Source organism: Pseudopipra pipra, unplaced genomic scaffold (assembly GCF_036250125.1).
Source record: "Pseudopipra pipra isolate bDixPip1 unplaced genomic scaffold, bDixPip1.hap1 HAP1_SCAFFOLD_47, whole genome shotgun sequence".
NCBI lineage: Eukaryota > Metazoa > Chordata > Aves > Passeriformes > Pipridae > Pseudopipra > Pseudopipra pipra.
In genome coordinates, this window is record NW_026990950.1 from 19,668 (window position 1) to 44,561 (window position 24,894).

General features: G+C 68.8%; 2 protein-coding genes across 4 annotated transcripts; one reads left to right on the top strand and one right to left on the bottom strand.

Moving 5' to 3' along the window:
- Window positions 1-839: 839 nt before the first annotated feature.
- On the bottom strand, window positions 840-8,752 carry DNAJB1 (DnaJ heat shock protein family (Hsp40) member B1). The gene is made up of 3 exons (XM_064643587.1): window positions 7,759-8,752; window positions 6,299-6,855; window positions 840-2,251 (listed from the first exon to the last, which is right to left on the bottom strand). The coding sequence occupies exons 1-3, from the start codon at window positions 7,967-7,969 to the stop codon at window positions 2,021-2,023; spliced, it is 999 nt and encodes a 332-aa protein (XP_064499657.1). The 5' UTR covers window positions 7,970-8,752; the 3' UTR covers window positions 840-2,020.
- Window positions 8,753-10,333: 1,581 nt separating this feature from the next.
- TECR (trans-2,3-enoyl-CoA reductase) lies at window positions 10,334-24,808 on the top strand. 3 transcript variants are annotated; one of them, XM_064643589.1, is made up of 13 exons: window positions 10,334-10,399; window positions 12,070-12,120; window positions 12,796-12,847; window positions 13,404-13,448; window positions 13,852-13,955; window positions 16,449-16,564; window positions 17,811-17,916; window positions 19,225-19,297; window positions 20,381-20,424; window positions 20,950-21,007; window positions 22,440-22,528; window positions 23,222-23,267; window positions 23,923-24,808. In XM_064643589.1, the coding sequence occupies exons 1-13, from the start codon at window positions 10,385-10,387 to the stop codon at window positions 24,048-24,050; spliced, it is 927 nt and encodes a 308-aa protein (XP_064499659.1). In that variant the 5' UTR covers window positions 10,334-10,384; the 3' UTR covers window positions 24,051-24,808. The 3 variants fall into 3 exon arrangements, with proteins under 3 accessions (XP_064499659.1, XP_064499660.1, XP_064499661.1); XM_064643590.1 differs by lacking the exon at window positions 19,225-19,297 and having other exon boundaries at window positions 13,373-13,448; XM_064643591.1 differs by lacking the exon at window positions 10,334-10,399 and having other exon boundaries at window positions 11,948-12,120.
- The last annotated feature ends 86 nt before the right edge of the window (window positions 24,809-24,894 follow it).

Consider the following 24,894-nt stretch of genomic DNA (forward strand, 5'->3'; position numbering starts at 1 on the left):
CCCCTGGGGGGGTAACAGACCCCTGGGGGGGTACAGACCCCTGGGGGGGTACAGACCCCTGGGGGGGGTAACAGACCCCTGAGGGGGTACAGACCCCTGGGGGGGGTAACAGACCCCTGGGGGGGTGGGTAACAGACCCCTTGGAGGGGGTACAGACCCCTGGGGGGACTTAACAGACTCCTGGGAGGGGGTAACAGACCTCTGGGGGGGGTAACAGACCTCTGGGGGGGGATACAGACCCCTGGGGGGGGTAACAGACCTCTGGGGGGGGTAACAGACCTCTGGGGGGGATACAGACCTCTGGGGGGGGTAACAGACCCCTGGGAGGGGTAACAGACCTCTGGGGGGGGGGTAACAGACCTCTGGGGGGGGTAACAGACCTCTGAGGGGGGTCACTGGGGAAGAGTTCAGACCCCTGGGGGGGGCACAGACCCAATTTGGGGAGGGAGGGCAGGAACAGACCCCTGGGGAGGGGTCCAGACCCCCTGGGGGGAGCAGATAGACACCTGGGGGGGGTGAGAGACCCCCATTGAGGGGGAACAGACCCCATTTGGGGAGGGGGGCAGGAATAGAGCCCTTGGGGGGGGGCAACAGACCCCTGGGTGTCATTGGGGGGGGGGGGAACAGACCCCATTTGGGGGTTCAAGAGACCCCCCCGTGGAGGGAACAGACCCTAATTTGGGGGTCAACACACCGAGGGGGGGTCACCCCCCATTCCCACGGCGATGTTTGTGGGGAGGGGGCAGAACAGCCCCCTCTGCCCCCTCAATCCTTGACCCCTGTGCCCCCCCGGGCCCGCCCAGGCCCCCCCCGGGCCCCCCCAAAAGACGGAGCCGGGCCAGGTTTCGGTGTTTTATCGCGGCCCCAACGGACCCTTTTCCGGGCGGTTTTATCCCAAAAAACGCGAGGGCCCCGCCCTGCCCCCACCCCCACCCCGAGCCGCCCGCGGCCCCCCCACCCCCCCGGGGGGTCCCCCCTGGCCTGGGGGTCTGGGGGGGGACGGGGAACCCCTTGACCCCCCCCCAGGTGGGGATGAGGCACCTCGGGACCCTCAAACCTGAGAGGGGACCCCAAAAAGGGGGGGACATGGGGACCCCCAGATCGGGGGGGGCAGCTGGGACACAGTGACCCCCCCCTCGGAGCAGAGACGGGGGGGCGAGGGGACCCCCAGAGCTGAGATGGGGGGTCAAAGACACCCGGGGACCCCCAAAAAAGAGATGGGGGGGGACAAGGACACCTGAAGACCCCAAGACCCCCAAAATGGAGGGTCGGGTTGGACACCCCGGGACCTCCAGAACTCCAAGCTGGGGGGGCACAAGGGCCCCCCAAGACCCCCAAAGCCATAAGAGGGAGGGACAAGGACCCTCCACCACCCCCTGACCCCCAAGGGGGGGTCAGGGGCACAAAGACCCCCAAGATCACCCAAAGCACAGAAAGGGGGGGGACCCTGAGACCTTCAGACCCCCAGGATGGAGGGGGGGAAGGACACCCTGGGACCCCCAGACGCCCAAGGGGGGGGGAACAAAGACACCTCAGGACCCCCAAAGCCTCAAGACCTGGACCCCCACAATGGGGGGGGGACACCTTGGGGCCCCCAAACCCCTGAGCTGGAGGGAACGAGGCCATCTGGGGACCCCCAAGGAGGGGTGGGGGGACCTCCCAGGACCCCTCCAAGCTCTGAGGTGGGGGGATGGGGACACCCCCAGACCCCCCCGAGCACAGAGAGGGGGATGGGGACACCCCCAGACCCCCCCCGAGCACAGAAGGGGGGGATGGAGACACCCCCAGACCCCCCTGAGCACAGAGGGGGGGATGGAGACACCCCCAGACCCCCCCGAGCCCAGAGATAGGGGGGCAAAGCCCCCAGGGTGGAGCTCGGGGGGAGAGGACACCAAGCCCCCCGAGCCTGGGGGTGTCTGAGGAGGCTCCCGCAGGGACCCCCCAACCCCCGCCGGGTCCCCCCGAGTCCAAACCCCCCCCCACGCCCCCCAGGACGGGGTTTGGGGGGCGCGGGGGGGCACTAGAGGGGCAGGATCTGCTCCAGGAGGGTCTTGGCCGAGGGGGGGATCCTGTCGGGGAACTTGACCTCGAACTCGAGCACCAGGTCCCCGCGCTGCTCGGGGCAGCGGGGGAAGGGCAGCCCCTCCCCCGGGATGCGCCGCTTCACCCCCGGCTTGAGCACGTCCTGGAACACCATGGGGATGGTCCGGCCGTCCAGCGTGGGCACGGACACCGTGCAGCCACACAGCGCCTGGGGGGGACACGGGAGACGGGTCACCACCCGGGGGGACACGGGGGACAGGGTGGGCACAGGGACCGTGCAGCCACACAGCGCCTGGGGGGGACACGGGGGACACGGGGGACAGGTCACCACCCGGGGGGGCACGAGGGACACCGGGGACACGTCATTGGCCGAGGGGGACACGGGGAACAGGTCATTGGCCGAGGGGGACACAGGGGACAGGGTGGGCACGGCCACCGTGCAGCCACACAGCGCCTGGGGACACGGGGCACAGGTCACCACCCGGGGGGGCACGGGGGACAGGGGGGACAGGTCATCGGCTGAGGGGGACACGGAGGGACAAGGGGGACAGGTCACCACCCAGGGGGGACATGGAGGGGACAGGGTGGGCATAGGGACCGTGCAGCCACACAGCGCCTGGGGACACGGGGGGACAGGGGGACAGGTCACCACCCACGTGGGACATGGGGGGACACAGGAGGGGACATATCACCATCCAGGGGGACACAGGGGGGACATGTCACAGTCCAGTGGGGACACGTCACCACTCGGCTGAGGGGGGGACACCAGAGCCCCCAGCACGGCCCCACCAACGAGAGAGGCCACACAGAGAGACCCCCCCCGACCACCCCTCGTGTCCCGACACCACCTAAAGCAACCCCCCAAACAACCCCCCCTCGTGTTCCAGTGCCACCCAGAGTGACCCCCTGTCCACCCAGAGTAGTGACCCCCTGTCCACCCACCGTGTCCCAGCACCACCCAAAACAAACCCTGACCACCCTTTGTGTCCCAACACCCCCCAAACTGATCCCTGGCCACCCCCTGTGTCCAAACACCCCCCAAACTGACCCCTGACCACCCCGTGTCCCAACACCACCCAAACCCACCCTGAACACCCCTCATGTCCCAACACCACCCAAACCCACCCTGAACACCCCCCATGTCCCAACACCACCCAAACCCACCCTGAACACCCCCCATGTCCCAACACCACCCAAACCCACCCCCAACCACCCAGTGTGTCCAAACACCACTCAGAGAGACCCCCGACCAACCATCCTGTTCCAAGACCACCTCTCATGTCCAAACACTACCAAGTGCTGCCCCAACACCCCTCACGTCCCAACACCACCCAAAGCCACCCCTGACCACCCATCGTGTCCCAGCACCACCCAGAGAAACTCCCTGACCATCCTTCATGTCCCAACACCCCTCAACCACCCTTCACGTCCCAAACCCACCCCTGACCACCCCCCGTGTCCCAACATCACCCAACCCAAACCCAACCACCCTTCACGTCCCAACACCACCCAAACCCACCCCCAACCACCCTTTGTGTCCAAACACCACCCGGAGTGACTCCCCAACCACCCCAACACCAACCAGCCCACCCCCGACATCCCCACTTGACACCCCCACGAGACCAGTCCAGCCCCAACATCTCCACCAAGCCCAACCCAGCCCTGATGTGCCCCCAGGACCAAACCCCCCCCAGAGTCCCCACCTGACGACCCCACACAAACCAACCCCCCCCGAGTCCCCACCTGACGACCCCACACAAACCAGCCCCCCCCGAGTCCCCACCTGACGACCCCACACAAACCAACCCCCCCCAGAGTCCCCCCCTGATGACCCCACACAAACCAACCCCCCCAGAGTCCCCCCCGACGACCCCACACAAACCAACCCCCCCCAGAGTCCCCCCCTGATGACCCCACACAAACCAACCCCCCCCAGAGTCCCCCCCTGACGACCCCACACAAACCACCCCCCCCGTGCCCCCACCAAGACCAACCCAATCCCGATTTCCCCACCCCTACCCCACCTGACACCCCCACCCCCAACAACCCACCCCCCACATCTCCAGTGAGACCAACCTGGCCCTGATGTCCTTAACTGATGTCCCCCCCCGGTGTCCCCACCCCAATGTCACCACCACCACCAAGACCATCCCCCAATGTCCCCACCGAGACCATCCCCGTGTCCCACCAAGACTAAGCCAGCCCTGATGTCCCCACCCAACCAACCCCTCCAATGTCCCCAACACCACCCAGACCAACCCAAGACCATCCGAAATGTCCCCACCCAATGTCCCCACTGAAACCAACCCGGCCCCAATGACCCCTCCAGGACCAACCCACCCCATGTCCCCACCAAGGCCAGCCCAGTCCCAATGTCCCCACGGCCACCAAAACCAGCCACCCCCAACATCCTCACCCCCAACAACCCACCCTTGGAGTCGCCACCAACAACAACCCCCCCCAATGTTCCCACTGACACCAATCCAGCCCCACTGACACCAATCCAGCCCCAATGTTCCCACTGACACCAATCCAGCCCCACTGACACCAATCCACCCACTGACACCAATCCACCCACTGACACCAATCCAGCCCCAATGACCCCACTGACACCAGTCCAGCCCCAATGACCCACTGACACCAGTCCAGCCCCACTGACACCAATCCAGCCCCAAATCCCCACTGACACCAATCCAGCCCCCCCCCAACATCCCCACTGACACCAATCCAGCCCCACTGACACCAATCCAGCCCCACTGACACCAATCCAGCCCCACCGTCCCCACAACCATCGTGACCAACCCAAACCCGGCCCTGTGTCCCCCCTCACCCCCAACATCCCCTCCCAGTGTCCCCATCAAGACCAGCCCGGCCCCAATGTCCCCACCACGACCCAGATCAACCCACCTCTGGCGTCCCCCCCCCCGACCTCCCCACCCAAACCGACCCCTCACAATGTCCCCACCCCCCAAACCAGACCAGCCCCGATGTCCCCCCAAGACCAACCCCCCAAAGTCCCCCCCTGATGGCCCTACATGAACCAACCCCCCTCCACGTCTCCATCAAGACCAACCTGGCCCCAATTTCCCCCCCCAAGACCAGCCCTGATGGCCCCACCCCATGTCCCTCCCCAGACCAACCCAACGTGTTCCCCGAGACCCCCCAGCCCCAACGACACCCCCACCGAGACCGACCCAGCTCAATGTGCCCACCACCAACAACCCACCCCCAACAACGGGGTCTCCATGAAGACCAGTTCAGCCCCCATGGCCCCACCTGACGTCCCCACCCCTCCTAAGACCAGCCCACCCCCAACATTCCTCCTGAGGCCACCCCAGACCCAACATCCCCCCTGAGACCACCCCAGACCCAACATCCCCACCACCACTAAGACTGGCCCACACCCAACATCCCCCCTGAGACCACCCCAGCCCCAACATCCCCCCTGAGACCACCCCAGACCCAACATCCCCCCTGAGACCACCCCAGCCCCAACATCCCCCCTGAGACCACCCCAGCCCCAACATCCCCCCTGAGACCACCCCAGACCCAACATCCCCCCTGAGACCACCCCAGACCCAACATCCCCCCTGAGACCACCCCAGACCCAACATCCCCCCTGAGACCACCCCAGACCCAACATCCCCCCTGAGACCACCCCAGCCCCAACATCCCCCCTGAGACCACCCCAGCCCCAACATCCCCCCTGAGACCACCCCAGCCCCAACATCCCCCCTGAGACCACCCCAGACCCAACATCCCCCCTGAGACCACCCCAGACCCAACATCCCCACCACCACTAAGACTGGCCCACACCCAACATCCCCCCTGAGACCACCCCAGCCCCAACATCCCCCCTGAGACCACCCCAGACCCAACATCCCCCCTGAGACCACCCCAGCCCCAACATCCCCCCTGAGACCACCCCAGACCCAACATCCCCCCTGAGACCACCCCAGACCCAACATCCCCCCTGAGACCACCCCAGACCCAACATCCCCCCTGAGACCACCCCAGCCCCAACATCCCCCCTGAGACCACCCCAGACCCAACATCCCCCCTGAGACCACCCCAGACCCAACATCCCCACCACCACTAAGACTGGCCCACACCCAACATCCCCCCTGAGACCACCCCAGCCCTGATTTCCCCTCCAAGACCCCCCCAGCCTTGATGTCCCCCCTAAGGCCACCCCAGCCCTGATGTCCCCCTCCAAGACCCCCCCAGCCCCGAGGTGCCCCCCAGCCCGTCCCACCTCTCGGAGGCTGATCCTGGCCGGGAACACGATGTCGGAGCCGTCCCGCCGGAACACGTCGTGGGGCTTGTCCTTGAGCACGAAGACGACGTCGGCGGGGATGTTGTTGGGGGTCTGGTCGCCCTCCTTGGGGAAGGTGATCTTGGTGCCCTCCTTCCAGCCCCTCTTCACCTCGATGGTCAGGATCTTGTCCTCGTTCCTCACCGTCTTCCCATCGGGGCCGAGGCGCTTGTGGGAGATCTTCATCTTCTTGGTGCAGCCGCTGTAAATCTCCTCCAGGGAGACCCTCAGGTCGTAGAGCACGGGGGGGTCCTGGCGGCGCCCGTCGGGCCCCCGGGCGCGGGGGAAGCTGACGCCGAAGCCCCCCACGTGGAAGGTGCTGAAGGGCTCGTCGCCGTCGTCATCGTCGCCGTTGCGCTGCACGAAGAAGGTGTCGAAGGGGTTGCGGCCGTCGAAGAACTCGGCGAACATGGCGTGGGGGTCCCCCCGGAACGTGTAGGTGAAGGTGGGGCCATTGGAGCCCCCCGGCCCGGGGGTGGGGGCTCCCCCTTTGAGCCCTGGGAAGGGGAAGGTGCCCGTGAGCCCCCCGGGGTCGGGGTGGGGCGGAGGAGCCGCGGGCAGGGCGTGGGGCGGGCAGGGCGTGGGAACCGGTTCTGCCCGTGGCGCCGACGCCGCTGACGGGCCTCGGACGGGCCCCAACAGGCCCAGCCGGCTCGTGTGGCCCCCCCGGCACAGCCCGGCGCCCTCCCGGCCCCCCCCGGGCTCCCGGCCCGGCGCCGGACACCCCCAACCCCACCCCCGGCCCCACGGGGTCCCACCCCGAACCCCCACGTGCCCCCCACGACCCCTCTGTACCCCCTCCTGCCCCCCCCGTGCCCCCACTCGCTTGCCCTCCCTGCCCCCATCACCCACCTCCCTCCTCCCCGTGACCCCCCTCAGACCCCCACCCCCTCTTTGCCCTCCCCTCTGCCAGTCTCCCCCTCAGCCCCCACCCTGCCCTCACCCACCCTGCCCCCCCCGATCCTCACCCCCAACACCAGCCCCCCTCCCCACCTGCCCCCCGCACCCCCACCCCCCTTTCTCCTGCCCCCCTCCCTGCCTGTGTCCCCCCCCGATCCCCGCCCTGACCCCCACCCGCTGCCCCCGGGCCCCCACCCACTGCCCGGGCCCCCAGACCCCCCCCCCTGCCCTCACCCTGCCCCCACTCCTCACCCGCGCCCCCAGACCCCCCTCCCACCATCTCCGTGTCCCCCCCGGACCCCCACCCCCTCTTTAACCTGCCCGTGTCCCCCCCCCCCCGTCCTGCCCCCCAGCCGGGTCCCCCCTCACGCCCCCCCGGCCGCCCCCTCACCCTCCCTACCTGTCGCGCCCCCTCCCCCGGCCCCCCCCTCCCGCTCCCCCCGCCCGCGTCCCCCCCTCCTCCCCCGCTCCTCCCCCGCTCCCCCCGGGCCGCCGCTCACCCTCCTCCCCGTACTTGTCGAAGATCTCCCGTTTTTTGGGGTCGCTCAGCACGTCGTAGGCCTCGGCCACCTCCTTGAAGCGCTGCTCGGCGCCGGGGGAGCGGTCCTTGTCGGGGTGGCAGCGCAGCGCCTGCCGCCGGTACGCGCGGCGGATGTCGGCGGGGGACGCGCCCCGGGACAGCCCCAGCGTCCGGTAATAGTCCTTCCCCATCGCCGCCCCGAGCGCTCTGCACCGGCCCCGGCACCGGGCACCGAGCGGGAGGGGAGGGCAGGGACGGGGAGGGGACGGGGAGGGACCGGGGAGGGGATGGGGAGGGGATGGGGAGGGGATGGGGAGGGTCAGGGAGAGGATGCGGGACGGGGGAGGGACGGCGAGAGGATGGGGAGGGTCAGGGAGGGGACGGGGAGGGATCGGGAATGGGGATGGAGCGGGGCAGGGACCGGGGAGGGGATGGGGAGGGATCGGGAATGGAGCGGGGCAGGGGATGGGGAGGGTCAGGGCGGGGATGCGGGACGGGGGAGGGACGGCGAGAGGATGGGGAGGGTCAGGGAGGGGATGGGGAGGGACCGGGGAGGGGCTGGGGAGGGGCTGGGGAGGGATCGGGAATGGGGATGGAGGGAGGATGGAGCGGGGCAGGGACCGGGCAGGGGATGGGGAGGGGCTGGGGAGGGATCGGGAATGGGGATGGAGGGAGGATGGAGCGGGGCAGGGACCGGGCAGGGGATGGGGAGGGTCAGGGAGGAGATGGGGAGGGATCGGGAATGGGGATGGAGCGGGGGAGGGATCGGGGAATGGATCGGGGACAGGGGGTGGACGGGGAGGGAACGGGAAGGGGATGGGGAGGGACCGGGGAGGGACCGGGAACGGGGTTGGAGACGGGAATGGACCGGGGGAGGGAGCGGGGAGGGAGCGGGGAGGGGTCGAGGGATGAACCGGGGAGTAAGGGAGGGATCGGGAACGGGGATGGAGCGGGGCGGGGGAGGGGGCTGTACCTGCCACCCACAGCCACTGTCACCCTGAGACACCCTGACCTGTCACCCTGAGACACCCTGACCCTGTCACCCGCAGTGACACCCTGTTCCTGTCACCCAGAGTGACACCCTGACCTGTCACCCGCAGTGACACCCTGACCCTGTCACCCACAGCCACTGTCACCCTGAGACGCCCTGTCCCTGTCACCCACAGTGACACCCTGACCTGTCACCCTGAGACACCCTGACCCTGTCACCCACAGCCACTGTCACCCTGAGACACCCTGACCCTGTCACCCACAGCTGCTGTCACCCTGAGACACCCTGACCCTGTCACCCTGAGACACCCTGATCCTGTCACCCACAGCTGCTGTCACCTCCAGGGACACCCTGTCACAGCCGGTGTCACCCACCATGACAAACCTGTCACCCATGGCCACTGTCACCCCCAGTGACAGTGTCTCTGTCACCCCCAGTGACACTCTGTCACCCCCAAACCTTGTCACGCCCCGACCCCCCTGTCCTGTCACCCGCTGTCCCCTCTCAGGTGACAGCCACTCCCCACAGGTGTCCCCTGTCACCACAGAGTGTCACCCCAGGGCCAGCCCGGCCCTGTCACCCAAAGGTGTCACCCCTGGGACACCGTCTGGAGCCTCTGCCCCCCCATGGGGGTCCCCGGTTCGGTGACACCTGGGGGGACAGGGGGACATGGGGACAGGGGGACACAGGGACACGTGGACACGGGAACAGGGGGACAGGAGGACAGAGGGGACACGAGAACGTGGGGACAGAGGGACGTGGGGACACAGGGACAGGGGGATACGGGGACACCAGGACATGGGGATTGGGGACATGGGGACAAGTGGCCAAGGGGACACGGGGACACAGGGGGGGACAGGCCCCCCCACCCCGCTGTCCCCATGGCCAGAGGTCCCCACAGCCCCACGTCTGTGTCCCAATGTCCCCTGTGCCCCCAAAGTGTCCCCGGCCTCCCCTGGGCCCCGAGGTGTCCCCGAGGGGTCCCCTCGCACCCCAACCTGTGACCCCCGTGCCCCCCCCATGACCTGAGCTGTCCCCACAGTGTCCCTGTGAGTCTCCAGGACCTCCCAGCCCCTGTGACCCCCCAGGCCCCTGTGACCCCCCAGGCCCCTGTGACCCCCCAGGCCCCCTGTGACCCCCCACCTCCCATCATCCCCAAGACCCCCAACCCCCGTGACCCCCCCCAGCCTCTCAAGACCCTCCAGCCCCCAAGACCCCCGTCCACCGCCCCAAGCCCGAGACCCCGCCCACCCCCAGGGTCCGCCCACCAGAGACCACGCCTATCCCGAGACCCCGCCTCCCTCCAGGAGGCCCACGTGCAGCTTCGCCCCGCCTCCTCCCGCCCTCGCCGCGGTCCTATTGGCTACCCCGCCCGTCACTCCCGCCCCGCCCCCGCCTCCCATTGGCCGCCGGGCCCTCGGGCGTTTGCGTTGCCCCGACAACCGAAGAGGCGGGACGGGGAGAAGGCGGGGGTGGGGCCGCCGCGCCCACGGGCTCTGATTGGCTGCACCGCCTCACGCGCGCCGCGCCGATTGGCCGCGGCAGGGGCCACGCCCACGGGGGGTACGAGGGGCGGGTCACGTGGGGGCGGCGGGAGCGGCGGAGCGGAGCGGCCATGAAGCACTACGAGGTGAGGCGGCGGCAGCGCCCGGGCCACCGGCACTGCCACCGGCTCCGGAGCCGCCTCGGGTCCCGGCGGGGCCGGCCCCGCGCGGAGCGGCCGCGCAGACCCCGCGTCCCGCCCGCGTCCCGCCCGCGTTCCGCTCGGGACGCCCGCGGAGCGCTCTGCGCCTGCGCCAGGGGACAAGGGTCGGGCTCGCTGCGCATGCGCCACCGGGCGCACCTGTCTGGGACGCGCGGGGGCGGGGCCTCGGAGCGGGGGGAGGGGCTTTGGTGAGGGCGGGGCTTGGGGCCAGGGGCGGGGCTTGGGGCCAGGGGCGGGGCTTGGAGTCCCGGGGGGTGCTGGGGTGGTTGGGGGTGTCGGGAGGGTTCGGGGGGGGGGGTCGAGAGGGTTCTGGGGGGTCCCGGGGGTGCCAGGGGGGCTGGGGGGGATTGGGGGGGTCCTGGGGGTCCCGAGGGGGTCGCGAGGAGTCTTGAGGGGGAGCCCGAGGGGGGCTCAGGGGGGTCCCGGGGGAGAATCGGGAGGGTTTTGGGGGGGCTCGGGGGGGTCCCAGGGGAGAATCAGGGGGGTTTGGGAGCCTCAAGGTGGTCCCAGGGTGGTGTCCCGGGGGGTCCGGGGGGGCTCGGGGGAGTCTCGGGCAGGTCCAGCCGGGCCCCGCCCCCGCCCCGGTGTCGCAACGCGGGGTCACCCCGGGGGCGGATCCTGGCGGTGCCCTCCTTCCTTTCCCCCCCGTCACCCCCCCGTGTCCCCGTCCCTGTCCCCGTCCCCGTCCCCGTCCCTGTCCCCGCACTCCCGGCGGCTTCTCGGGCACGTCCCGGGTGGCCCCTGAGGTGTCCCCCCCCCCCCCCCGGGGTGTCACAGGGGTGGGGCGTCCCCGTCCCCTCGGGGTGACAAAGGGTGACAGAGCCCTGTCCCCATCACAGGGTGACAGAGCCCCCTCCCACCATGTCCCCAGGGGTGACAGAGCCCTGTCCCCCCCCAGGGTGACCCCGAGGTGACCGAGCCCTGTCCCCATCACAGGGTGACAGAGCCTTGTCCCCCCCCAGGGTGACCCGGGGGTGACACCAGCACGTGGCTCCAGGCCTGTCCCCACCCTTGTGCCACGGAGACCTTTGGGGACTTTGGGGACCTGGGAATGGGGGGGGCTCTGGCCTTACCTCCTGCCCACAGCACCTCCTGTCCCCTCTGTCCCTCTGTCCCCCCCGGCCACTGTCCCCACCCCCCCAACACCGGGTGACTCTGTCCCTCCTGTGGCCACCCCCTGGGCCACCCCCTGGGCCACTCCTGGCCACTCCTGGGCCACCTCCTTGGCCACCTCCTTGGCCAGCAGGGCCAAGAGCCACTCCGAGGAGGGGGGAGGGGTTATATTTAGACCCCCCCGGGCCTCTCCAGGGCCACCTCCAGAGCCACCTCCAGGGCCACCCCAGTGGCCACCGGGGCCCAGAGCCACCCCGGGAGGGGGGGTTATATTTAGCCACCCCCTGGGCCACTCCAGGGCCACCAGGAGGGGGGGCAGGGTTATATTTAGCCCCCCCCGGGCCCGGTCGGGTGTCGGTGCCATGGAGGTGGCGGTGCCACCCCGCGGGGGGGCCGCGGTGGCCCCGTCCCCCGTGCTGGGGCTGTGGCCCTCGGTGGCCCCCCCCAAGAGGCCCAAGAAGACGAACGTGCTCTTCTTCGAGGTGGAGATCCTGGACGCCCGCACGCGGGACAAGCTCTGCTTCCTGGACAAGGTACGGGGACGGGGACAGGGGCAGGGACAGGGGCAGGGGACAGGGCCATCCCCCGTGTGCCCACTGTCACCCCCAGGCAGGGAACAAGGGACAGGGCCATCCCCCGTGTGCCCACTGTCACCAACCCCCTGTGCCCACTGTCACCCCTGGGCAGGGGACAAGGGACAGGGCCATCCCCCATGTGCCCGCTGTCACCAACCCCCCCGTGTGCCCGCTGTCACCCCCGGGCAGGGGACACGGCCTGGGTGTCCCCAGGGCCACCCCCACTGTCACCCGCGGGCAGGGGACACGGCCTGGGTGTCCCCAGAGCCACCCCTCCCTGTGCCCACTGTCACCCCCGGGCAGGGGACACGGCCTGGGTGTCCCCAGGGCCACCCCCACTGTCACCCGCGGGCAGGGGACACGGCCTGGATGTCCCCAGAGCCACCCCTCCCTGTGCCCACTGTCACCCCCGGGCAGGGGACACGGCCTGGGTGTCCCCAGGGCCACCCCCACTGTCACCCGCGGGCAGGGGACACGGCCTGGGTGTCCCCAGAGCCACCCCTCCCTGTGCCCACTGTCACCCCCGGGCAGGGGACACGGCCTGGGTGTCCCCAGGGCCACCCCCACTGTCACCCCCGGGCAGGGGACACGGCCTGGGTGTCCCCAGGTCCCCCCACAGTGTCGTGTCCGCAGGTGGAGCCCCAGGCCACGGTCGGGGACATCAAAAACCTCTTCAGCAAAGCCCGTGAGTGAGGGGAGGGGAGTGGGGGTGGGAATGGGAATGGGAATGGGGACAGGAATGGGAATGGGGATGGGAATGGGGATGGGAATGGGGACAGGGATGGGGATGGGGATGGGAATGGGAATGGAGGTGGGAATGGGAATGGGAATGGGAATAGGGACAGGAGTGGGAATGGGAATGGAAATGGCGACAGGGATGGGAATGGGAACGGGAATGGGGACGGGGAAGGGGAACAGAGATAGAGATGGGGATGGGAATGGGAGTGGGGACAGGGATGGGAATGGGGATGGGAATGGGGACGGGGAAGGGGGACAGAGATAGGGATGAGAATGGGGACAGGGACCCTCTGCAGGAACGCCCGGGGCAGGTGGGACCCTCCGGGGTTTCGGGGGACCTGTCCCAGGGGACGGGGCATGGGGACCTTCCTTGTGGCCAAGGACCTGTCCCAGGGCCAGCGGGGTCACCGTCGGGATCAGAGACCTGTCCTGGGGCCGTGTCCCCTCAGTGCCACCATCTCTGTCCCCTCAGTGCCACCCTCTCTGTCCCCTCTGCCCCACAGACCCCCAGTGGTACCCGGCGAGACAGTCCCTGCGCCTGGACCCCAGTGAGTGTCACCCCGAGGAGGGGAGGGGGGCCCCAGCTGTCCTCAGGGTGTCCCCAGGGTGTCCCCAGGTGTTCCAGGGTGTGTCCCAGGTGTCCCCCAGGGTGTCTTCAGGTGTCTCAGGTGTGTCCCAGGTGTCCCCAGTTGTCCCCAGGTGTCCCAGGGTGTGTCCCAAGTGTGTCCCAGGTTGTTCCAGGTGTCCCAAGGTGTCCCAGGTGTGTCCCAGGCGCCCCCCAGGTGTTCCAGGTGCCCCCCAGGTGTCCCCAGGTGTCCTCAGGTGCCCCCCAGGTGTCCCCAGGTGTCCCAGGTGTGTCCCAGGTGCCCCCCAGGTGCCCCCCAGGTGTCCCCAGGTGTCCCCAGGTGTCCCAGGTGTGTCCCAGGTGTCCCCAGGTGTCCCTGTCCCCAGAGGGTCGCTCGCTGAAGGACGAGGATGTGCTGCAGTCGCTGCCCGTGGGCACCACGGCCACGTTGTACTTCCGGGACCTGGGGGCACAGATCAGCTGGGTCACGGTGAGGGACTGTCCCCACGGTCACCCCATGTCCCCTCTGTGTCTCCCCATGTCACCCCCTGTGTCCCTGTCACCCCCTGTGTCCCTGTCCCCTCTGTGTCTCCCCGTGTCCCCCCCTGTGTCCCTGTCACCCCCTGTGTCCCTGTCATCCCCCGTCACCCCTTCTGGGACTTGGGGGCACAGATGGGGGGTCACGGTGAGGAACCGTCCTCTCTGTCACCCCCTCACCCCCTGTCACCCCTGTGTCCCTCTGTCACCCCCCTCACCCCCTGTCACCCCTGTGTCCCTCTGTTCTCCCTCTGTCACCCCCTGTCACCCCTGTGTCCCTCTGTTCTCCCTCTGTCACCCCCTGTCACCCCTGTGTCCCTCTGTTCTCCCTCTGTCACCCCTGTGTCCCTCTGTCACCCCCCTCACCCCCTGTCACCCCTGTGTCCCTCTGTTCTCCCTCTGTCACCCCTGTCACCCTTTGTGCCCCTCTGTCACCCCTGTCACCCCCTGGGTCCCCGTGTCACCCCCTGTGCCCCTTTGTCACCCCCTGTCACCCCCTGTGCCCCTCTGTCACCCCTGTCACCCCCTGTGCCCCTTTGTCACCCATGTCACCCCCTGGGTTCCTGTGTCACCCCCTGTGCCCTTTTGTCACCCCCTGTCACCCCCCGTCCCCCTTCTGAGCCCTGGGGGCACAGCCCGGCTGGGTCACGGTGAGGGACTGTCCCCTGCTGTCCCCTCTGCCATCCCCCATCACCCTCCATCACCCCCTGTCCTTTCTGTCACCTCTGTGCCCCTTTGTCCCCTCTGTTCTCTCTGTCACTGTCTGTCACCTCCTGTGTCCCCCTATCACCCCCTGTGTCCCCCTGTCACCCCCTGTGTGCCCCTGTCACCCCCTGTGTCCCCCTGTGTCCCCCTGTCACCCCCTGTGTGCCCCTGTCACCCCCTGTGTCCCCCTGTGTCCCCCTGTGTCCCCCTGTCCTGGGCCTGGGGGCACAGATCTGCTGGGTCACAGTGAGGGACAGCCCCTGCTGTCCCCCTTGTCACCCCGTGTGTCCCCCTGTCACCCTCTGTCACCCTCTGTCACCCCCTGTCACCCTCTGTCACCCTGTGTCCCCACCTGGGCTCTCTGTCACCCCTTGTCACCCCTTTCAGGACCTGGGGGCGCAGGTCAGCGGGGTCACAGTGAGGGACCATCCCCCATCCCCTCTGTCACCTCCTGTCCCCTCTGTCACCTCCTGTGTCCTCCTGTCCCCCCTGTCCAACCCCCTGTCCCTCTGTCCCCTCTCCACGCCCCCACCCCCCATCCCTGTGTCTGTTCCTTCATCCTGCTGTGCCTCCATCCCTCCCTCGTCCGTCTGTCCCTCCTCATGCCCCTGTGTTCCTCTGTCTGTCCCTGTGTCTGTCCCTGTGTCTGTCCCTGTGTCCCTGCATTCCTGTGCCTGTCTCACCTGTCCCTGTGTCCCTGCATTCCTGTGCCTGTCTCACCTGTCCCTGTGTCACCTGTCCCTATCCCAGGTGTTCCTGACAGAGTACACAGGGCCGTTGCTCATTTACCTGTCCCAGGTGTCCCTGTCCCGGGTGTCCCTGATGTCCCTGTCCCACGTGTCCCTGTCTCACCTGTCCAAGTGTCCCGGATGTCCCTGATGTCCACGTCCCTGTCCCAGGTGTCCCTGTCTCACCTGTGCCAGGTGTCCCTGTGTCACCTGTCTGTGTCCCACCTGTCCAGGTGTTCCTGACAGAGTACACAGGGCCGTTGCTCATTTACCTGTCCCAGGTGTCCCTGTGTCACTCTCCCTGTCTCACCTGTCCCAGGTGTCCCTGTGTCACCTGTCCCTGTCCCACCTGTGCCAGGTGTTCCTGACGGAGTACGCGGGGCTGTTGCTCATTTACCTGTCCCAGGTGTCTCTGTGTCACCTGTCCCTGTGTCACCTGTCCCAGGTGTCCCTGTGTCACCTGTCCCAGGTGTCCCTGTGTCACCTGTCCCTGTGTCACCTGTCCCAGGTGTCCCTGTGTCACCTGTCCCAGGTGTTCCTGATGGAGTACGCGGGGCCGTTGCTCATTTACCTGAGCCAGGTGTCCCTGTGTCACCTGTCCCTTTGTCACCTGTGCCAGGTGTCCCTGTGTCACCTGTCTGTGTCTCACCTGTGCCAGGTGTCCCTGTGTCACCTGTCTGTGTCTCACTTGTCCCACCTGTCCCTGTTTCTGTCCCAGGTGTTCCTGACGGAGTACACGGGGCTGTTGCTCATTTACCTGTCCCTGTGTCACCTGTCCCTGTGTCACCTGTCCCTGTCCCACCTGTACCAGGTGTTCCTGACGGAGTACACAGGGCCGTTGCTCATTTACCTGTCCCAGGTGTCCCTGTCTCACCTGTCCCTGTCTCACCTGTCCCTGTCCCACCTGTGCAGGTGTTCCTGACGGAGTACGCGGGGCCGTTGCTCATTTACCTGTCCCAGGTGTCCCTGTCTCACCTGTCCCTGTCTCACCTGTCCCTGTCCCACCTGTGCAGGTGTTCCTGACGGAGTACGCGGGGCCGTTGCTCATTTACCTGCTGTTCTATTTCCGGGTCCCGTTCCTGTACGGGCCCCGCTACGACTTCACCGCCAGCCGGCACCGCGTCGTCCAGTGAGGGACGGGGGGCACGGGGGGCACTGGGGGCACGGGGGGCACTGGGGGGCACGGGGGGTACTGGGGGGTACTGAGGGCACTGGGGGGCATGGGGGTGGACTGGGGGGCACGGGGGGGCACGGGGGGTACTGGGGGGGCACTGGGGCGCACTGGGGGGCACTGGGGGGGCACTGGGGCACACTGGGGGGCACTGAGGGGCACTGGGGGGTACTGAGGGGCATGGGGGGGCACGGGGGGTACTGGGGGGCACTGGGGGGTACTGAGGGGGCACGGGGAGGGCACTGGGGGAGCAATGGAGGGGGCACGGGGGGTACTGGGGGGCACTGGGGGGTACTGGGAGGGCACGGGGGGCACTGGGGGGTGCTGGGGGGGCACGAGGGGCACTGGGAGGGGCCCTGGAGGGGCCAGGGGATCCTGAGGGGGGGGCCCTGAGGGGGGTAACGGGGGGTCCTGAGGGGCCCATAGGGGGCTCAGTGGGGCAATGGGGGGTCTGGAGGTGTCCGAGGGGGGGGCAATGGGAGGGGCCCCGGAGGGTCTCAGAGGGGCTGAGAGGGGTCTGGGGGATCTGGAAAGGGGCACAAGGGGGCAATGAGGGGGTGGGGGGTGTTAGGAGGGGTTGGGGGGGCAGTGGGAGGGGCTTGGGAGGGGCAGGGGGGGGCTGAGGGGACTGGGGGTGTCAGGGGGGTCTGGGAGGGGGCAGTGGGGGGGTCCTGGGGAGGTCTGGGGGGTCTGGGAGGAGGGAATGGAGGTGCCCCTGGGGGGATCAGGGGGGTCTGGGGAAGCGAAATAGGGGGGTCCTGAGGGGAGCTGGGCAGATCTGGGGGCATCAGCGGAGCTCTGGGAGGGGCAGTGGGGGCTTGGAGGGCTCTGGGGGGTCTGGGAGGGGGTAATGGGGGGGCCCTGGGGGGTCTGAAAGCACTGGGGGTGTCTGGAGGGGCAGTGGGGGGTCCTGAGGGAACTGGGGGTGTCAGGGGGGTCTGGAGGAGGTAATGGGGGGGTCTTGGGTGGGCTGGGGGGCTGAGCAGGGCAATGGAGGGGTCAGGGGGGCCGGGGGGGGGCTCTGCAGGAGGCAATGGGGGGTTGGGGGGGGTCCTGCCCCCCCTTTCAGAGGCACAGGGAGCACCAGCCAGTGCGATGGGGCATCCCCAGGGCGTGTCCCTCTGGTGTCCCCTGACCCCCACCATGTCCCCTGCCCCCTGTGACCCCCCCATGACTCCCCCTGACCTCCCGTGCCCCCCCCCAGCCTGGCCTGTTGCTGCCACTCCTTCCACTACGTGAAGCGGCTGCTGGAGACGCTCTTCGTGCACCGGTTCTCGCACGGCACGATGCCCCTGCGCAACATCTTCAAGGTGCCACCGGGCCCTCCGGCACCTCCCTGGCCCCCGTGGCACCTCCCTGGCCCCCCTGGCACCTCCCTGGCTCCTCTGGCACATCCCTGGTTCCTCTGGCACCTCCCTGTCCCCCACGGTCACCCCCCATCCCCTCCCTGTCCCTGCCAGCTCTCCCACAGCTCGATGCCCCTGCGCAACATCTTCAAGGTGCCTCTGGTCCCCCTGTCACCTCCCTGGCCCTCCTGTCACCTCCCTGGTTCCTCTGGCACTTCCCTGTCCCCTCTGGCCCCCCCGTCACCTCCCTGGCCCCCCCGTCACCTCCCTGGCCCCTCTGGCACTTCCCTGTCCCCCAGGATCACCCCTGTCACCTCCCTGGCTCCTCTGGCACCTCCCTGGCCCCTCTGGCCCCTCTGGCACCTCCCTGCCCCCCAGGGTCACCCCTGTCACCCCCCATCCCCTGCCTGTCCCCGCCAGCTCTCCCACAGCTCAATGTCCCTGCGCAACATCTTTGAGGTGTCCTTGTGCCCTCTGGCCCCCTGTCACCTCCCTGTCACCTCTGGGTCACTGCAGCCCCCCCCAAGTCACCCCCGTCCCCTCCCTGTCCCCACCAGTGCTCTCATGGCACCGTGACCCAGTGTAACATCTTCAAGGTGGCCCTGCCACCTCTGGCACCTCCCTGGCGCCTCCCTGTCACCTCCCTGGCACCTCCCTGGCACTCCACGTCACCCCTGGGTCACCACGTCCCCCGGGTCACCCCCTGTCCCCTCCCTGTCCCCACTGGTTCTCTCACGGCACCAGCACCCTGCACATGCCCAGGGTGTCCCTGTCACCCCCTGTCACTCCCTGTCCCCCTCGTGTTCCCCCTGTCACCCCCCATCATCCCCCATCCCTCCCCTGTCCTCACAACTTCTCACGTGACACCGTGACCCTGCACGACACCTTCGGGGTCACGCTGTCACCTCTGGCCCCTCTGTCACCTCCCTGTCCCTCGGGGTCCCCATGTCCCCTTTGTGTCCCCTCTGTGTCCCCTCAGCCCCCCCCCAGCAGCACCTGCACACCTGGCTGTGCCCAGGTGTCCCTCCCCCGGTGCCAGGGTGTCCCCAGCGTGTCCCCAATGTCCCCAGCGTGTCCCCAATGTCCCCAGCATGTCCCCCATGTCCCCAACGTGTCCCCAAAGTGTCCCCCATGTCCCCAGCATGTCCCCAATGTCCCCAGCATGTCCCCCATGTCCCCAACGTGTCCCCAAAGTGTCCCCAATGTCCCCAGCGTGTCCCCAATGTCCCCAGCGTGTCCCCCATGTCCCCAACGTGTCCCCCATGTCCCCAGAACTGCACCTACTACTGGGGCTTTGCAGCCTGGATGGCCTATTACATCAACCACCCGCTCTACACCCCGCCAGGTGAGTCACCGCCTGTCACCCGCCTGTCCCCAGGGCTGTCACCCGCCCTGTCACCCGCCTGTCCCCACCACTGTCACCCGCCCTGTCACCCGCCTGTCCCCAGGGGTGTCACCTGCCCTGTCACCTCCCTGTCCCCAGCACTGTCACCCGCCTGTCCCCAGGGGTGTCACCCGCCCTGTCTCCTCCCTGTCCCCAGCACTGTCACCCACCCTGCCACCGTGGTGTCCCCACCACTGTCACCTGCCCTGTCACCTGCCTGTCCCCAGCAGTGGCACCTGCCCTGGCCCTGTCACCTCTGTGTTCCCATGAGTGTCACCTGGCCCTGGCCCTGTCACCTGGCTGTCCCCAGGAGTGTCACCTGGCCCCATCCCTGTCCCCTCTGTGTCCCCAACGTGTCCCCAACGTCCCCATCACACCAACCCCTCCCATGAGTGTCCCTTGTCCCTGTCCCCTCTGTGTCCCCAATGTCCCCATCACACCAACCCCCCCGTCCCTTGTCCCTGTCACCTCTGTGTCCCCAATGTGTCCCCAATGTCCCCATCACACCAACCCCCCCATCCCCTGTCCATGTCCCCTCTGTGTCCCCAGTGTCCCCATCACACCTCCCCTTCCCTGTGTCCCCCCTGTCCTTCCATGTCCCCTTGGGGACACCACGGGGGGGGGGGGGGGCTGTTCCTGCCCCCCCCCATGTCCTCCCCGTGTCCCCTGTGTCTCCCAGGGGGTGTCACTGTCCCTGACCCCCCTGTGTCCCCTGTGTCTCCCGAGGGGGTGTCACTGTCCCTGACCCCCCTGTGTCCCCTGTGTCCCCTAGGGGGGTGTCACTGTCCCTGACCCCCCTGTGTCCCCTGTGTCTCCCAGGGGGTGTCACTGTCCCTGACCCCCCCGTGTCCCCTGTGTCCCCTAGGGGGGTGTCACTGTCCCTGACCCCCCCGTGTCCCCTGTGTCCCCTAGGGGGGTGTCACTGTCCCTGACCCCCCTGTGTCCCCTACGGGGGTGTCACTGTCCCTGACCCCCCCGTGTCCCCTGTGTCCCCTACGGGGGTGTCACTGTCCCTGACCCCCCCGTGTCCCCTGTGTCCCCCAGCCTACGGTGACGAGCAGGTGAAGGTGGCCCTGGCCGTGTTCTTGGTGGGTCCCCGGGGGGGCCCTGGGGGGGCTGGGGGGGGCTGGGAGGGGCTGGGGGGGGCTGGGGGCAGCCATGGGGGCGAAGGGGGTCCGAGGGGGGCTGGGAGGGACACAGGGGAGCTGTGAGGGGTCGGGGGGGGGGGGTCAGGCAGTCTGGGGGTCCCCAGGGGGTGTTCAGGGGGGTCCCAGTGGGTGCTGGGAAGGTTTGGGGGGCCATGGGGGGCTGGGGGGGTCCCAGTGGGTTCTGGGGAGACTTGGGGGGGGACTGGGGGGGTTGGGGTGTTGGGGAGGGTGTCCCAGTGGGTGCTGAGGGGTCCCAGGGGGTGCTGGGAGGGTTTGGGGGGTCCCCAGAGGATGTTCAGGGGGATCCCAGTGGGTGCTGGGAGGGTTTGGGGGGCCATGGGGGGCTGGGGTGGTCCCAGTGGATGCTGGGAGGGTCCCAGTGGGTGCTGATGGGGGTGGGAGGGGCAGTGGGTGCTGGGGGGGTCCAGGTGCCCCCCAGCATTGAGACCCCCGTGTCCCCCCCAGTTCTGCCAACTCGGGAACTTCTCCATCCACGTGGCCCTGAGGAACCTGCGCCCCGCGGGTGAGGGGGGGACACGGGGGGACACAGGGACATGGGGGACACCCAGGGATGTGGGGGGACACCCGGGGACACAGGGGGACACAGGGGGACATGGGGGACACCCAGGGATGTGGGGGGACACCCGGGGACACAGGGGGACAGGAGGACATGGGGGACACCCAGGGATGTGGGGGGACACCCGGGGACACAGGGGGACAGGGGGACATGGGGGACACCCAGGGACATGGGGGACACCCGGGGACATGGGGGGACACCGGGGGACACCCGGGGACACAGGGGGACACAGGGACATGGGGGACACCCAGGGACATGGGGGGACACCCAGGGTCACAGGGGGACACAGGGACATGGGGGACACCCAGGGACATGGGGGGACACCCAGGGTCACAGGGGGACACAGGGACATGGGGGACATCCAGGGACATGGAGACACACAGGGATATGGGGGACATCCAGGGACATGGAGACATGGGGGACACAGGGACATGGAGACACACAGGGATATGGGGGACACAGGGACAAGGACATGGAGACACCCAGGGACATGGGGGACATGGGGGACACCCAGGGACATGGGGGGACACCCGGGGTCACAGGGGACACTCAGGGACATGGGGGGACACAGGGACATGGAGACACAGGGACATGAGGGGGACACAGGGGGACAGAGGGACAAGGACATGGGGGACACAGAATAGGGAACAGGGGGACATCCAGGGACATGAGGACACAGGGGGACAGGGGACACCCAGGGACATGGGGACACAGGGGGACAGGGGACACAGGGGGACAGGGGACATCCAGGGACATGGGGACACAGGGGGACAGGGGACACAGGGGGACAGGGGACATCCAGGGACATGAGGACACAGGGGGACAGGGGACACCCAGGGACACAGGGTGGTGTGGGGGGGGAAGGGGGAGACATGAGGAGGTGACACGAGGGGGTGATGTGTCCGGCAGAGTGACCCCGGGGGTGACCCCGGGGGTGACCCGTCCTTGGGGGGGGTGACACTGGGGACTGACCCGTGTCAGGAGGGAGGGTGACATCAGGGATGACCCCTGTCCAGGGGTGGGGGGGATGACAGGGGAGTGGGGGTGACACTTTAGTGACCCGTGTCCAGGGGGTGACATCGGCTGTGACCTGTGTCTGGGGGTCACACGGGGGGGGTGACCTGTGGGGGGGGTCACACAGAGGGTGACACTGGGTGTGACCCGTGTCTGGGGGGGTCACATGGGGGGTGACACTGGGTGTGACCCGTGTCTGTGGGTCACACGGGGGAATGACCCGGCTGTGACCCGTGTCTGTGGGTCACACAGGGGGTGACATCGGGGGTGACCCGTGTCTGGGGGTCACACGGAGGGGGTGACCCGTGTGTGGCCCGTGTCTGGGGGGGGGGTCACACGGGGGGTGACCCGTTTTGGGGTCCAGGCTCGAAGACCCGGAAGATCCCGTACCCGACCCGGAACCCCTTCACGTGGCTCTTCCTGCTCGTGTCCTGCCCCAACTACACCTACGAGGTGGGGGGGCAGCGGGGGGGTCCTGGGGGGGGGTCACACGGCCTGGGGGGGACAGCGGGGGGGTTCGGGGTGGGGGTCACACGGCCTGGGGAGGGACAGCGGGGGGGTCCTGGGGGGGGGACACGGCCGGGGGGGCAGTGGGGGATTCCTAGGGGGGGAGATACAGCCTGGGGGGGGGCAGCGGGGGGGTTCGGGGAGGTCACACGGCCTGGGGGGGTAGCGGGGGGGTCCTGGAGGGGGTCACACGGCCTGGGGGGGACAGCGGGGGGGTTCTGGGGGGGGAGATACAGCCTGGGGGGGACAGTGGGGGGGTTCTGGGTGGGGTCACACGGCCTGGGGGGGACACGGCCCTGGGGGTTCCTGGGGGAGCATTGGGGACACCGTCCGGGGGGGGGGAAGGGCACGTCCCGGGGGGGGCGTTGGGGCGGGGCCTGGAGGGGGAGGGGCAGCCCCGGGGGGTGACACAGTCCTGGGGCCACCTGGGGGAGGTGACACTGCCCTGGGGGGAGGAGGGGACACCCCTGGGGGTGGCTGTGCTGGGGGGGGGGGCACCACAGTGGGGGACCCCTGGGGGGGCACAGCAGCACCGGGAGGGGGGAGGGGAGCCCTACAGGGACCTGTCCCCCCCAGGGGGTGACTCCCCCCCCCAGTGAGTTACTCCCCCCCCAATGGGTGCTGCCCCCCCCCCCCCAGGTCGGATCCTGGATTGGTTTCACCATCATGACCCAGTGTCTGCCCGGTGAGGGGGGGACACCGGGGAGGGGGGACATGGGGGGGGACACTGGGGAGGGGGGATATGGGGCGGGAGCCCTGGGAGGGGGAAAGGGGCCCTTCTGGGGGGGTTTGTGATGGGGGGGCACCTTGGTGGGGGGGAGGGGCCACTCTGGAGTCCCCGGGGTCCTTCTCCCTCCCGCCACGTCCCCTGTGCCACCCTGGGGTCCCCATGTCCCCTCCCATGTCCCTGTGTCCCCCCCCCCCCAACCCCACGTCCCCTGTGCCACCCTGGGGTCCCCATGTCCCCTCCCATGTCCCTGTGTCCCCCCCCCCCCAACCCCACGTCCCCTGTGCCACCCTGGGGTCCCCATGTCCCCTCCCATGTCCTTGTGTCCCCCCCCCCCAACCCCATGCCCCCTGTCCCACCCTGTCCCCCCTTGGGCTCCCCAGATCTCCTGTCCCCTTGGGGTCCATGTCCCTCCCTTGCACCCCCATGTCCCTCTCCTGTCCCCTCCATGTCCCTGTCCCACCCCGGGGTCTCCATCTCCTCCATGTCCCTGTCCCACCCCCCCACCCCCCGGGCTGTCCCTCCCTGGGGTCCCCGTGTCCCCTCCCCCGTGCCCGGTGTCCCATCCCCGCCGGTGGTGACAGTGGCCCTGGTGGCCGTGGTGGCCCCGCAGTGGCCCTGTTCTCGCTCGTGGGCTTCGTGCAGATGGCGATCTGGGCCCAGGGGAAGCACCGCAGCTACCTCCGGGAATTCCGGGATTATCCCCCGCTGCGCTCGCCCATCATTCCCTTCCTGCTGTGACAGCCCGGGGACACCCCCAACTCTGGGAATTCCGGGATTATCCCCCGCTCCTCCCATCCCCCATCATCCCCTTCCTGCTGTGACAGCCCTGGGGACACCCCGGGGACATCCCCAACTCCGGGAATTCCGGGATTATCCCCCGCTCCTCCCATCCCCCATCATCCCCTTCCTGCTGTGACAGCCCTGGGGACACCCCGGGGACATCCCCAACTCCGGGAATTCCGGGATTATCCGCTCCTCCCATCCCCCATCATCCCCTTCCTGCTGTGACAGCCCTGGGGACACCCCCTCCCCCACTGTGCCCTTCCCACTGTGACACGTGGGGGGGACAGCCCTTGGGGACCTGCCCAAACTCTGGGGACACCCTGAGCTGTCCCAGAACAGGGACACGAGCCCGTTGTCACAGCAGGACACGGGGATGTGGCCCCACTGTCCCTTGTCACCCGTGGGCCCCCCCCCATCCCCTCCCTGCTGACAGTGTCACCCACAGGGCCCCACCCCAGTGACAATGTCACCCATGGGGTCCCAGTGTCCCCTCCCTGCTGACAGTGTCACCCTCGGGGTCCTAGTCCTGGTGTCCCCTCCCCGGGGACAGTGTCACCCCCAGGGCTGGCCCAGCCATGGTGACATCAGTGGCAGTGACAAGGTGGTGTCACCTCCGTGGCCGAGGCCCCTGGCCCGTGTCACCCCCCCACGGGATCTGTCACCATCTGTCCCCCCCGTCCCTGCAGGTGACAATAAATCACATCCCTCCCCCACATGTGCCCTGTCATTGTCCCACCCCAGGGGACACCGGGGGGTGTCAGGGCCACCCCGTGGGGACAATCCTGCTGTCCCCAGGCCA